General features: G+C 47.9%; 1 protein-coding gene across 1 annotated transcript; it reads left to right on the top strand.

Annotated features, from left to right (window-relative positions):
* Positions 1-3,870: 3,870 nt before the first annotated feature.
* LOC111141803 (cerebellin 4 precursor) lies at positions 3,871-9,770 on the top strand. The gene is made up of 3 exons (XM_022494622.1): positions 3,871-4,161; positions 7,173-7,289; positions 9,069-9,770. Exons 1-3 carry the CDS (start codon positions 3,871-3,873, stop codon positions 9,264-9,266), a joined length of 606 nt encoding a protein of 201 aa, XP_022350330.1. The 3' UTR covers positions 9,267-9,770.
* Positions 9,771-15,333: the final 5,563 nt, after the last annotated feature.

The raw sequence follows: 15,333 nt of genomic DNA on the forward strand, positions 1-15,333 counted from the left end.
GACCTCGGGGGCAGTCTTTCTTATGTAAGACCAGTTCAGATTCTAACATACTTTACCAATTTACAAGTTGAGCCCAGCTGCAGAGAAATGAAATCATTAAAGGTCTAGGAACAAAATTTCTGGGCATCAAGTACAATCAGGAGATCTCAGAACAGGGACACTGAAAAAAAAGGAAAAGAAAGAAACAGATCTGTGCTGCGGACTTGGACTTGATTCTGCTTCTTTTCTCCTGGGGATGCTGGGCCTGGAGGCGAGGGTGAGGAGCAGGTGATGCTTCCTTTCTCCAAATGTTAGGACAACATTTCCCATAGGCAGGGGACTGGATTTGTTAATGGCTTTTGGCAGGAGAGGCAGGCCGGACGTGGTATGATTGCTGGGATGTTGTTCTAATGGCAATTTGGGATGGCGAGGAACAGGAGTAGCCTATTAAAATGAGCTCAAGTGAAATGGGTTTTATTGCAAGGACACAGGCTGTTCTCAAGGAACCCAAAGTTAGATGAACGTGTTGCTGGTCTCCTTGTGGGTAGGAATCAGGACTGGAGATGTACTGTTCGCCCCCCGCCCCCACCTCGTGTCTCACAAGTGCACAATCTCCCCAACTGGCCTCTGTCTCTAGGTGTGGTCAGCTCTTCTGTTTTTCCAGCATGTTCCACTGTGTCAGCCTGCATGTGGCCCTCCCGTGGTTAGTTCAGGAGACTACACACCTCTCCTCTGCAGGACCCAGTGCTGACTAGAAGGCCTCTCAGTGTCTCATTCAGATCCCAAAGAGAGAAATTCTGGCATCCCCAGCTCAGCAGCTCAGTCAAGCTCATGGGCTTCTGGTATCAAATGGCTTGACAGCCCCAGAGCCCACAGGCTACCCCTGTTCAGTCAGCTGTGGTGGGGGAGACAGGACCCTATGATTCACAACGTCAGATCACCTCTCTCAGTAAGAGTCAACAGAAATGCAGTGTTCCTCCTCATCACAACATCCTGAATAGGGGAACATCTTTCATAGAAAACCAAGATTTTCATCTCTGGTTATCTAGGTGGCTTAGAATTTTAATTTTTCTCAGAGAGATTCCTTTATACCCACTTATACTATTAGGTAAATGAAGGATAATTACATTCTCTCTGGAAGCATCCAGTCCGTAATCGATTAGTGAGTCCGCAAGATGATCAGTCTGCCAGATTTGGGGGCTGTGAAATAAATTTCTTTTGGTGAGGAAGAGAGGAGGAACAGCAAAGGATTTCTTTAAATCTGAGTTCTTGCAGGAAGGAAGATGCCCAGAAGAGAAAAAGATGCAGAGAATACATCGGGGTCGGTGGGGAAGATAGCGTGTCGGGTATTTAACAATTCTGTCACCGACAGAGCTTTTCTTCTCAAACCCTTTCCAGCCGGAAGTTGAACAAACCAGGTCTCAGTCACCAAGCAGCTGTCCTGGAAAAGGAAGGCAGGGTGCTTACCCCTACAGGAGAGAAAGAGACACCAGATTAGATCCAGCCTCTACTCTCAAAGACAGCCTCAAATGAGAGGAAATTGCAGCTGCTCTCCAGGCTGACTGTGGTAAGAGCCTGATGAGAGTTTACTCAGGGTAGGAAGGGTTGATGTGAAAAGCCGTGCTGGGCTTAGGGGCGGACCTCTGTGCTTGGGGAACTGGTGCCCATCTTCGAAAGACCTTTTTGGTTGTAGCTTGGACTGGTGAGAGTCAACATTATGACAAAGGGCACTTGCCAATCAGAACGGATACTGGTCCCAATGGAGGAGCATCGGGGGGTCCCTTGGGCTGCAGGCATGGACTCTTCAGCTGCAAAAGGGAAACATGGCCCGGGGAAATACCAACCAGTAGAAATCGTTCTGGTTTTAACAATTGGAGGTGCAATGTGGTGTTTATGGCTCAACACCTTCTGAGGGACCTTCTGAGGGAGGAGAATGGAGATACAGGCCTGGCTCCTGCTGGGGAGGGGCTCAAATCCACGTCAGTGCAGATGCCCATCACTCAGGAAGGAACAGGGGAGCCCTCTGTCTGGGGGGCATTGTTCAACCAACTCCCTTCGATTAATAATTAGGAATGGCAGGTGGGGGTGCTCTATTGATTGAAAGTGCGGTGCCTGTCCTTTGTCAGCCGGAGTCTGAAAGGCATTTGGGAAGAGAGTGACAGGCCCCCGAAACATGATAGTACTGGAGGGCTGACAGGACTTCTCATAGTGGAGTCCGGCCTTCACAGATAGGGTCAGTGACTTGGCCAAGTTCACGCAGCCAGAGACAAGCCCTTCTGGCCCAGGGATGGCTGCGGAAGGAGAAGAGAAATCTTGTCAATCAGAGGCCAAGATGGCAGTGGGGTGGCCCAGAAGGGAGGGTGGCCCGTCAAGAAGGTGCTGTATTCTCAGCAGTGGAGTTGGTTTTTTGGGGGGGGGGGGGGGGGGGTACGGTTTTAGAGGACTTATTCCTGACGGGTTCACTGTCTCTCACTCTTCCTCTGGCCTGGCTTGGGGTGGCTTCGCGCTGTGGGTGGGAAGGCGCACGCCCCTGCAGCTTCCAAGGCTTGTCTTCCCCGAGCGGAAGGCATCAGGCACCTCCTCCCTCCGGCCCCGCCGGCTTTGGTCCGCCCCGAGGCTCCCCAGAGCTCGCCAGGCGCCAGGGCTCCTTGGGGCCGGCTCCCGGCCAGCCGCGGTCGGGACTCCAGCGGGTCCCCAGGTCCTGGGCCGCGCGCCGCCGCCCGCCCGGCTTCACCGCTCCGCCGCGGAGCCCGGCGCTGGGGAGGGGCGAGGAGAGCCGCAGCCCCCTCTGCCCGCCCAGACCGAGGAGGGGCGAGCAGGCAGGCAAGGAGCTGGGCGAGCGCGGGGCTGTGCGCGCGTTTCTCCAGGCACACACTCTCTGCGCCGCGCGCTCCCCGGGCAGGGTGGCCTCGGACCTCGGCAGACAGCAGTGGTGTGCGCCGCGCTGGCTCCGGGGCGCGTTCACCGCCTGGCGGGAGTCTCTCGCTGGGGTCACTCGACTGCTGCTCCCCCTCTCCCGGGAGCCAGCGGGGTGAGCTGGAGGCAGACCCGGCCGGACGCCGCGCTCCTATAAATAGCACGCGTGTGCTCGCCTGGCGCCCTCCCAGCTGCGCGAGGACAGACAAAGTTGTGCGCAGGGACTCGGGGCGCGCGGCAGCGGCTGTAGAGGACCCCGCCGCCGAGCCGCCTTGCGCCCTGGAACCGATCCCGCGACACGGTGCTCTCCGTGCCCAGGACCCGGCCCGCTGCTGCCTACCTGCTGACGTCCGGGAGGCGCCGAGGTGTGGGGGATTTTTGACGAGGCCAAAGTGGGAGTCGCTAGAGTCCTGGCCATGAACACAGCCTCGCGTTCTTCTCAGTCCGGGAAACACCTTCTGCTTCTGTAATCCGTCCCTGTCGCAAGCCGGACGCTCACCGGACCGACATCCGCACCGCTCGGCACCCACCTACCCCCGAGGCTTTTCTTTGCGTCTCCTTTGTTTTTCCTGCTCCGTCGTCCACCTGGGGGTGCTTGGGTTTGGGGTGAGAATTTACTGCCGTTTTCCTGTTTGAGGTGTGAATGGGAGGGTTTGCGGACTTTTATTTGTCCAAGAACAAGGGTGGGTGCAGGAGCCCCGGGCAGGGCTGATTCTTGGGCGGAGGAGGGTGGGGTAGGGTTCTGCATGAGCTCCTTAAAGGACAAAGGTAACAGAACCAGCGAGAGAGCGCGAGCGGAGACTTTGACTTCAAACCACGGAATTGGGGGAAGTGTGCGCGCCGCCGCCGCCGCCGCCGTTCCCGCAGCGCTGTCGATCTAGCCACTGGCAGCTTCCCGAGCGCCGGGGTCCCGGGCTTGGAGGCGAAGCGCGAGAGCAGGAGCGCAGCCGGCTGCGGCTGCCCACGCGGCTCACCATGGGCTCCGGGAGCCGGGCGCTGTCCGTGGTACCGGCCGTGCTGCTGGCCCTCACCCTGCCGGGGCTGCCCGTCTGGGCGCAGAACGACACGGAGCCCATTGTGCTGGAGGGCAAGTGTCTGGTGGTGTGCGACTCGAACCCGGCTACGGACTCCAAGGGCTCCTCTTCCTCCCCTCTGGGGATCTCGGTCCGGGCGGCCAACTCCAAGGTCGCCTTCTCAGCGGTGCGGAGCACCAACCACGAACCGTCCGAGATGAGCAACAAGACGCGCATCATTTACTTCGATCAGGTCAGACCCTGAGGGATGCAGGGCACCCAGTGTGTGTATGGATGGGGGTGGTGGGGTGTGGGGGGGTCGATCTCCCTGCAGCCCCGACCCAGGCTGCCTGCTCAGGCTAAGTTGGTCTGGCTGGGACGTGGGGGATCATTTTGGCACTCGCCTTCCCAAAGATGTCTGGGTCTGAAACTTCTGTCTCTCCCACCACCGCCCCTGCCCGCATTCTTTCCCTCCTGGCCTCCGGAGAGAGATGAGGGGGAGAGGCTGGGAGCGCAGAACCCAGCTACAAGAGGTCCGGACGAGTTTCACAGCAACAGGTCCATTGGAGCTGGCAGGAGTCTGGTCCCTGGACCTCGCAATCTCTTGGCGAGTGCTTGGCCCCCGGGCTCACCCCTCCGCAGGGGCCGCCCAGGTGGTTCCGCGCGGTCCCCTGGGGGTCTTGCAATAAACGGTTTGTTTACCCCAGGTGGAGAAACTTCTCCACAAAGAGAGCTTCGGGGGCCCACATTCTCTGCAGAGGTCTAGCAGGTGGCTGCAGACAGTGGGCAGCGATGGCGTGGGCTGGGTCTCGCCCACCTTTCTGCTGCCAGGATCCCCACACACGTTGCAGGCGCCACTGCAGCGGAAAGCCTTTCTGTGGTACTTGGAGAAAAGTTGTGGAGGGTGAAAGGAAGGGCAGCTGCGGGGAGCTCCTTTTGGGAAGTACAGGGGGAGCCTCGGTGCTCCCAGACCCTGCTCTGGTCCTTTCTGAGAATTGCAAATTACTGGGGAAAGACAGACTTTGGGGTTGAGGGTAGGGGGTGGGAGGGAACTAATGAAGTCTATGGCTTCTTTTGAGCGACCGGGAGCTCTGGGGTTTGGCTGGTGAGAAACCCCAGGGCTATCAGCTTAGCTTCAGCAGGGAGTCTTAAAACTGGAAACTGACTCTGGGGTTGTAATTTCAACCCTAACAGCACTCAGGGTATTTTAAATTACAAAGTCACTTGTGTAGTTCACAGTTGTATGCAAAGCCACATGGGTAGGAACACAGGTTAAGTGGTACTGCAGTGTGTGCCAGGGAAGGGAAGAGATGACATTTCCATTCCTTACTTAATTGTTCCTAAGTAATGCACTCTCCAGCTGGCCAGGCAGAGAATGCTTCTCTGGGGCTTACTATCAGATAGCCGTAATTTTTAAGGAATGAAGCAGCCCCTTTGGGGTTTTGGTGCAGGGCTTTCCATCCTGATGGAAATAAAGTCGAGCACCACCCCTGGTTTATATTTGAGCACATTAATTAAATGTTGGACCGTTGTGGACATGGCACTGTACAATGCCTTCTTTTCCATGACCTTTCTGTCAATTAGAAGAGGAGAGGATTTGTTCTTCTGTTTGGGAAGACATGCATCTCAGAGACCACAAGACACATTTAGTTATGTCTCTATGTGCCTGGTTGCTCTAATTACAATATAGAGGCAACATCCAGCCTTATGTGTAGTCAACACTAATCAGACGTTTCCTTTATTGCTAATGAATTATGCTACTCGTATCCAAGTCAGAAAGTCCCCGCTAAGTACCTCAAATTATTTTAAATGTGCTTGAAAAAATCTTTGTAACACCTCTGCTGGGGATTATTGCAAAGCTGGTGATTGGTGTTGAAAGATCATTAATCATCAGATCAGAGAAAGAAATCTGAGGATTGTTTGGAAGAAGGTGAAATCTCAGAATGAAATCATACACATACATGTACTTAAGTCAAGGGTTGAACCTGGTACATCAACTTGACCCGCTATGATATTCTGGTGCATTGCTCAGAGGTGATAGTATGTTTTTAGGGAATTATGCAAAAGGCCTAATATTGGTGCAAATGTAGAGTTTACAAGAGATGGTGGCAGATTGCCATTGATACAGTGGAAATGTATCCCTACAGGGACATCTGATTTTTTTGAATGCCAGTTATAGATTTATTTCTTGGAGAGAAATGGAATAAACCCCAGTTACTTTACAAACTTCCCACCCCAAACATTCTCATTCTCCTTCTCGTAGAAGGGACTGACTTAGGTGACATTTGCAAATTTGGTTTAAGAGGTCACATATTGAAATTCAGAATTAATTTCATAAGCAGTAGAAACAGGCTGCACATCTTGGAATACAAAATGCATTGCTGCTTTCTTAGGAAATAGTGCCTTATTTTACTTTTCATTTTTGACCCTTGAGTTTAAATAAAGAGCAGGTGATTGATAAGAGAATAATGGATAACACTAGCAGGAACACAAGAAAGCCACCAGTTTCACAGTCTGTCCTTATTCATGCTCTACTTTTTGGCAGCCTGCAAAGTCTGAGTCATTGCCAAAATATTATAATTAAGGCCTAGATGGCACAGGACTGAAAAAATGGCAATGGATCTTAGGGGAGGTTTGGCGGAGGCTCAGGGAAGGGCCGGGCATTCACATCAGTCTGTGCAGTGTTCAGTGTCATGGATTATGTCACAGGGTGGAGGCGGTGCCTAGGCCTCTGTGTGATGTGTCCAGGAATGACTGCAGAGAGCCCACGGATGCCGATTGGCTGTCTTGGAAACGTCATCTCTGGACATTGCAAAGGCTTTATAGAGGATGGAAATATAAACACAGGGCAGATGCCTTTTATCTGGCTCTCAAGGTAAAGCTAATATTTATAAGCCCTCCGTGTTACCTAGATGTTTCCAGAGCCATCAGGCCTTGCTGGAAATTGAGGCATGAATACAAAGCAGTTATTTTATTTTATTTTTTTCCTATACCATTTAAAAGACAGAAAAACCTTCCATTACACGAATCTATTTTCTAAGTCACTAAAGAGGAAAAGAGTAGAACTCAATGTTTTATTCTCTATGGTTTCTTAAGCTACTTATGAAAGAAATAAAGAAAGCCAGGAGAGATAGAGATAGAGAGAGGGAGAGAGAGAGAGAGAGAGAGAGAGAGAGAGATGGGGAGAAGCAAGGAAGGAAGGAAACTTCCTTACAGAAGAGACTGTTGTAATAATTTACCGTTCCTTATTATTTTTATTTGTAGATCCTAGTAAACGTGGGCAATTTTTTCACCCTGGAGTCTGTCTTTGTAGCACCAAGAAAAGGAATTTACAGTTTCAGCTTTCATGTAATTAAAGTCTACCAGAGCCAAACAATCCAGGTACGTGTTGTGACCCTGCTCCTTCTCTACCCCCGAACGGCAGTGTTTAATCGGCAGTGGGTTATGTATGTAAGTGTTTAGCCAGAGATGTGTTTTCATTATAAAAATAAACAACCATCTTTATAGTTTATTTTTAAAGCACTTAATTTTCAATTTTCTTCTTTATTGCATCCGTTAAAGCTATGACAAGAAACATATAGAAAAATAAACGGTTGAATGTATTACCTTCATAACAACCCACCATTTAAAAAACATGTCTTAGTAAAAACTCAGTAGCACCAATCTCTTTATAAGATCTTGATTTCATTTAATGCCTGTGCAAAAATTATTTAAACTTGTAAGGAAGAATCTTCTAAGACTAGCGGAACTTTACAAGTACATATTAAATGAAACAAATTTGCTATCATTGTTAAAAATTATGAGCTACCCTAGCCATCAGAACAAATTTATGAAGGAATAACTACTCGACATACTTTTTACAAAAGGGTGTTCCCCTGCATAGGCTTTAAATAATTTATGCTCAGTTACTCTGATCCTAGTGAATTCTAAAAATTTCAGTTCCACAGTTAGCAACATATTTTGTGTTGTCCTTTCTCAGGTAATAGGCTTGACCTTACACTCAAAGACTAGTTCCTATACTATTCAAATATGCTAGAATGGAATTCTAGCATTCTTTTTTATCTTATTCTCAGTGTGTGTCTTATAGACTGTGGCCATAGTGAAAGGGGATTACCCTTCTGCCAACTTTCACAGATCCTAGCGAATGGGTAATATATCATCCTCAGATTTAATTTAGGCAGTACTTTTTTTTGACATAAAAAGAATGAATATCTAGTAAACAAATTTACTAGCATGGAAAAGCTATTCCCAAGCTCAGATATTTAGAAAGTTATGTAATATTTAACACAGTAAAATCAAAATTGTAGTGGGGAGAAAGTTTTGAGTTTATGATTTGTTAATAATTTTGAATTTGTTAATTGTGGTTTCTTTGCTAATTATCCATCTTTAAAATCTTCACTAGCAGTGGTGATTATTATTTTTTAATACACATTTAATGTACATTTATTATTTTTAATACACATTATCAAGGAGGACAGAAAAAGAAAACTCCCCCCGCAACACACACAAACACATTCCATAGTTTCAAATGGTCTTCACTATGGCTGGCAGCCAACCAGTAACCTGAAAAAGATGTTGGTAGAATCATGCTGTATCTGGGTTTATCAGAGCAAAGGGCCCTGGGCTTCTTTTTACTAATATACTGGGAAGCCTCAGACTTGCTTTTTTTTTTTTTTAAGATTTTATTTATTTATTTGACTGACAGAAATCACAACTAGGCAGAGAGAGAGAGAAAGGAGGAAGCAGGCTCCCTGCTGAGCAGAGAGTCCGATGCGGGGCTCGATCCCAGGACCCTGGGATCATGACCTGAGCCAAAAGTAGAGGCTTTAACCCACTGAGCCACCCAGGCGCCCCTCAGACTTGCTTTATTACCAAAAAATTGCTATTGAATGTGAGAAGTAAATAAAACAGCGAGCTCAATGTATGAGTTGAAGGGAGGCCAGTTTTCCCAAGGCGAGGTTGCTCTTCATGGACAGTATTCTTTTGTAGGCATTTCAGGAAATTTCTATGGGGGAAATTAAAAAAAAAAATCAGCCCAGTGGACCTACTAAGTGTAGCCACTGCTATTGGGATGAATTTGCTGAACATCAAATATTTTACCAGACATTATTCATTAGCCCTGGTAGATGTTTTCAGTGTTTTGTTTTTTTTTCCTCATAGGTTAACCTGATGTTAAATGGAAAGCCAGTAATATCTGCCTTCGCCGGGGACAAAGATGTTACTCGTGAAGCTGCCACTAACGGCGTGCTACTCTACCTGGATAAGGAGGATAAAGTTTACCTAAAACTAGAGAAAGGTAACTTGGTTGGAGGCTGGCAGTATTCCACGTTCTCTGGCTTTCTGGTGTTTCCCTTATAGGATTTGATTTCTCCGTGACATTCCAACCCCGAGTTGTTGGAAGATCATTCTCTCATCATCCGATTGATGTCTTTGATCGGTTTCTCATGGGTGAATATGGATTCTCTTTAAGGATTTTAGGCCTGTCCGAACCAATACACAGTCTCACCGATTATTTTGTGTGTGCGCGTCTCGGTATACTTGGATGGGGACTCACAGCAGACATCGTATGTACCAGTGCTCAAGTGTAACAGTTAAAAACTGTCTGCAAGGTTTATTCTGAGTTTAATTTCCCGGGATCACTGAATCCGTTGCAGATGTGGAATTTTATTTATTTGTTTTTAGAAGATTGGCAACCAGGTCTAAGAATTAGAAAACTCAAGTTCTGACTTCAATCAACTGTTAGTGCGATCCTGCCAAAGAACTCTGTGCTGTGTTGGTATATCGATTATACTCGTTTTTATTCCTTTGGAATTAGTTTGTTCTGTTCTCTTACAGTAAGTGGAGAGGTTTTTTTTTTTTTTTCAGTGACTGGCTTTGTGTCTTCTCTACAAATAGGGTAATGGATGGCTCGCTCGCAGTTACCCTCTGAGATCACCAACATGACTTCCCTTTACAAAAAAGAACGCTTCATAGTTGTATTTTAATTATATATGTGGAAGAGTCATATTTTCCAAATTATATTTTCTAATAGGAAGAATAGATCGTAAGTCTGACAAGGAAAAAGTTGCTTACCCGAGTTCTAAGTGCTCAGCCCCTAAGCCACCCGCCCCCCCAAACGCCCTCCTCTTTGGGAAATCTTATACTTTCTTGCTCAGCTTGAATTAACATGATGGATAATAACCACATTATTAAAAACCTAAGGGATTTTTTTCCCCCTTGGATGTGACCACTTTATTAAATGGAGAGGGGACGCCCTTGTTTTTAATCACGCCTATTTTTCAAGCCTTCTGTTGTGTTTGAAAGTATCATCTGGTTTTGCCTTAATTCCTTCAATTGTATATATTTATCTGTTTAGCTAATATTAAATCCAAATATCCCATATCTAAACTTAGTGCAATATCTTATTTTGTCTTTTGTACAGGTCATATGAATTCATAAAATTATTTATGTCTCTGTCATAGAATAAAAGTTCATATGTGTTAGCTGAATTGTTTTGTCCTTTCGGTTCGGGGAAATACGTATTTTCCGTGGTTTATGTCCATACCTTCTTTCCTTCACCTTTCTTGTTTCCGTTTCCTGGAGTTTACCAAAAGCTTTCTGAATCGGGGGCGGCGGGGGCGGGGGTTGGCGGCTGGGAACCTTCTCTGAATTGGCCTAGGAAGCCTTCCCTGTGTTTAATCTGTTCAAATCCAGGAGTCGTCAGCCTGCCAAAAGAGAATCAATGGACTTCGTAGACTTTTCTTTCAGAAGGGTCCTCCTCCAAGGTAGTTAAGAGAATTGGTTAAAATCTCCAGAGGGTGCTCAGTGCGTGGCCATGGGTATAAAGACCACTGTTTTCAGTATGAAGTCTCTGGGGGGAAGTTCCACCCCCTTCACAATGCTAAAAGACAAATAGAAGGTCACAGGTTTTGTTCGAGGAGGAACTGTTTCTGTCGATGTCTCATCTGGAGCTTTGGCTCAGTTTCCTGGTCTGTTGTCAACTAAAGCAATTTGGGAGAGCCCCTCCTGTAGATGGTGGCAGCAAGGAAGGTGTTAGAGGACTCCGTAGGAGGGGACCTGTAGGCAGGGCTAGTGTAATTGCGATTAATTGCCAAGTCAAAATATTCCTTCATCACAGAGCACTCTCCTTCCACCCCAAGAAGAATTATCTGGAGATGTTGGCATTGGATCTTCAGTGTTTTGCTTGGCAAGTTATTCTTTCTCCAGCTGGCTTTCAGTCAGAAACTTTCCTCCTTGGTGATCGCATAATGTGAGAACACAATATTGCATAGGGGACTTTCGTCTAAATAAGAATGGCATCCTCTGCAAATAGACGTGCTCTAACATAACCTTCCCCCGGCTCTCTGTCTGTATTCAGGGTTTGCGTGTCTACCTTGCAGCAGACTGGATTATACTTGGATAAAGACACTACTAGTCATTTTTTTGGGCAAAATGACTCAGGGATATTGGAATTTAATAGACACCTATGATGGAACAGAGAGGATGTGGGGCTTAACACCATAGACCAATGTAGAAGTGCCTTATATAAACATGCTTTGGCCATCCTTTGGGGCTTGCCCTTATTTTTCTTGATTTTTTTCTGAACATAAAAGAACGTTGGCAAAGGGCTTTACTATAATTCCTAAGCTTCTGCGTATATATTTTGGAATGCAAATCCATTCAAAACCTCCCTGAAAAATTCGATATGAAGAGGCACAGAAGCTGAGCTATCAGATGTGGGAGGGGCCTTGCAGCAGGGAGGAACCCCAGTGGAGAGACGAGACATCTCCTCATTGAGGTGCGATGAATGGGTTCTTCTTCTGGGCTGGGTCTAGGAAGTAAGAGCGACGCAGACCCAATGGCTGGAAAGGTAAGGTTGAAGGGAGGGAACAAAAGGGACAGAATGATGTAGTCCGGGGACTCTGGATTTGGGACAGATATAGGATGGAATGCTGCAACCTTGCCTTACCAGCTCTGTGACCCTGGGCAGGTTCCCTCACCTCTCTGAGCTTTACTTATTTCCTTTGTAAACAAGAAATTGTTGTGAGAATTTAACAAGACACGTGAAGTGCCTCGGACTCCGTAAGGAAGGTCAGTGAAGGGTTGGCTGTTCTTCCTAACGTCCGAAGCCCTAGTGTAGTAAAGAAGCAAGAGGGGGGACGCCTGGGTGGCTCAGTTGGTTAAGCGGCTGCCTTCGGCTCAGGTCATGATCCCGGCGTCCTGGGATCGAGTCCCACATCGGGCTCCTTGCTCGGCAGGGAGCCTGCTTCTCCCTCTGCCTCTGCCTGCCATTCTGTCTGCCTGTGCTCGTTCGCTCTCTCTCCCTCTATCCCTGACAAATAAATAAATAAAATCTTTAAAAAAAAAAAAAAAGAAGCAAGAGGGGCAGAAGCAGGATGTTAAGATTGGCATGACGAAGGGTCAAGAATTGATTGGGAGGAGAACCGGGTGAACAGGTGGAGGCAGGGGTATCAGAAGTCCTTCCAGAAATGGAGCCATGTGCTCCCTGTGTATTCTTTGACTTGAAAATAGTTTCCAGAAATTGCTTGGTGTTTGCATCAGAGTGTTTGCATCGGCCCTGTCCACATTCATCACTGCCAATGCCGTCTCTTCTGAGATATTCTCCATCTCCTTTGACTGTTCCTTGATCTATTGATCAACAAATACAAGCAATTGTCTGTGGCAAGCAGAATCCCAAGAAAAACACAATTGAAGGAAAGAAAGAGCTTGTGCATAGGATCTCACTGATTGCACCTGCTTTTGGGGTGCTCCCCGTGACCCCAGATTCTGTTAGATGTGATTATCTAATTAAAATTTTGTTTTAATTCTTCTTTTTTGAATTAAGTCTGTTTTCCCCTTTCTTTTTGGTTTCTGGAGACCAATAGCCACGTGTCTTCTTTTGGCCTCTACCTTTTAGCAAACTACTGTTTTAAATCTCGAAATAAGTCTCTTCAGCCAGCATGGATGAAATTATCCTTCTAATGTGCCACATGCTTTGTTAAGGTGCTGAGTTCATACACGTGGTGACATCTGCCCTTTTCAGATCTCTCCAAACATCAGACACAGGGTCTCTGCAGGGAGCAGCAGAGGTTTCAACGTGTGGTTCCATCTCACCTCCTGACTGATCGTACTAGGCTCTACCAGTCCCCCTTTATTGTTGAATCCACCTGTCCCCAGGACAATGGTAACTCACTGGTCGTAGCACGGTCCCCAGGTTGGTTGACCTAATGCCCATAGAGAAGTGATGAGCAGAGGAACGTGACAGCTTATGATAGCCGATCACATTCAGAGCGTGGAGCTACAGTAGAATTCTTGTGCTAAGTGGTTCCCTTGGGTAGGGAGACGGTGGGATTTAAGAGGTTGGTTTTTATAGGTTACTCTCTCCCCTCTACTGCAGGCCTATCTTTAATATGGGTTTCAATGGCTTTAGAATAAAAAAGATGCATTTTTTTTTGCCCCCATGTCCCGGCCCAAGCTGACCTTTCTATGGGAAACAGCTCCTTTGTGAATTTGATCCTGAAGTTGCCTTATGTCTGCTTCTCAAATGAATGTGCTTAAGAACCATCTGGGAATTGGGATAAAAAAAATGCAGGTTTCAATGTAGTAGGTCTGGGGTGGGCCCTGAAACTGCATTTTGACAAAGCTCCCAGGTGATGCTGCTGGTCCTGGCCCAGGTACCACATGCTGAATGGCGGGACTCTCTGTGGTTGTTTGTTAAAGCCTCATTAGTCACTGTGTGGTCTTTGTGTCTGCGTCACCTGGGGCTTGTTAGAAACCGCAGGCGGGGTCTAGACTCATCCAGACCTACTGAGTCAGAATCCACCTTTTTCAAAAGGTCTTCTTGCCCCACCCCATAGTTTTAGGCCCGGGAGTGTTAATGAAGTCTTGTCTTTAAGTAAAACCCGAGCTCTCCAGCTTCAGTCTCTCGTGAGCTGGGCTTCGGGCAGCTGTGGTTTTGCCAAGTCCCCAGGTGATTCTCTGAACCTCAGTCCATCCAGGTGCAGGCATTTCTTCGAGGTGCCCAGAACTACAAATGCCCCTGTGAGCCTCCTTGTTTGTAACGCAGCTGCTGAAGGCTGTGTGCCCACAGCTCTCGTGCGGGTCAACACCGGGCTCTTCCCTTGTGATGGGAAGGGGCTTCGGGCACGGCGGCTGGCCTGTGCAGAGGAAGGACTCGAGGAAGACCTTCCCTAGAGCAAAGATGTGGGAGACGCTTGCGTGGAAATGAAGGTAAGTCACCCACAGACAGTGGCTTTCTGGTGAAGAGAGAAAACCCTTATCGACTTTCCTCCTGTATTCAGCATTTGTTCTGAAATAAAGATGTAGTTACCTCGTGTTTTTTCCTTTGTAATTGAAGGGCTCCTTCTCCAGGGATGGCTGTGCTTTTAAGCACACGTGGTGTTTGACTTCGGAAGACACTGCTCCAACAAGTAAAGGGTGTGTGTGTGTGTGTGTGTGTGTGTGTGTGTGAGAGAGAGAGAGAGAGAGCGAGCGAGCGAGAGAGAGCGCGAGTGCTCAGAAGGATGAACAACATGTTTCCAGCAGGTCATTCAGTGCATTTAAAATTCATCCAAGGGCAGAATTCTTTCCTAACAATTCTTAGGACCCATTGGTGATATTTACAATGAGAAACACATTGTACTGAGCTAAGGAAGTCTTAGTCTTTATTTCCCCCTGGGTTACCTTGAGAGCATAAATTGTGACCCTCTGACTTTCCTGGAAACCCTGAAGGGCTTCAGACTGGCTGTTCTCGGGGAAGCTGAGGGGCTCACGGAGGGCTGCTCCGTGCTCGCAGGTTAGGCGTGGAGAAAGGCTGATGTTTGTTGTTATTTATTTATTTATGTCGTTGGTCATATTTCAGCTTCACTGCCGAGATCCGTCAATAAGAGGGAGAAAATGTAGGGACATTAATGCAGATCAGCCGGCTGTGTTCACATTACCTCTCTTTTTCCCCTTGGGATAGGACGACAGGGCTTAAAAGGACCTTTCTGCCCAGTGGTTTTCTTTCAGAGGGTTCCAGAGAGAAGGGGCAAGGAGAAGCAGGGGCAGGCCCCGGGCCCATTTCAGGGTGGGGATATGGCGCTCTGTGCATTCCGTGTGGCCAAAGATCATTAAGCTGGAAACCAGTTCTGGTGGGTGTGGAGACAGCTGTGCAATGACAGGGGACATGACCGTAGCCTGCGGTTAGGGTGGCATTATATGGGAATGAGGGCTGCTACATTAGGGAACAGGTCGAACGCTTCCACACTGCATGCGTAGGTCAGAAAATATCTCTAGGCCCGGAGTGACACAGCAAAACCCTTCTTTATTCTACAGTCTGTGGCCCCCTGTTGTGACGGGCCACTTATCCCGTTTGACACAAGACGAGGGCCCATCTGCATGATTCCAGCGTCCCGGATGGAGTTCGGGGACTTTGATCCTTTCCTGTGTTTACACGACATGGATC

This window comes from Enhydra lutris, unplaced genomic scaffold (genome assembly GCF_002288905.1).
Source record: "Enhydra lutris kenyoni isolate GAN:26980312 unplaced genomic scaffold, ASM228890v2 scaffoldscaffold6, whole genome shotgun sequence".
Taxonomy (NCBI): domain Eukaryota; kingdom Metazoa; phylum Chordata; class Mammalia; order Carnivora; family Mustelidae; genus Enhydra; species Enhydra lutris.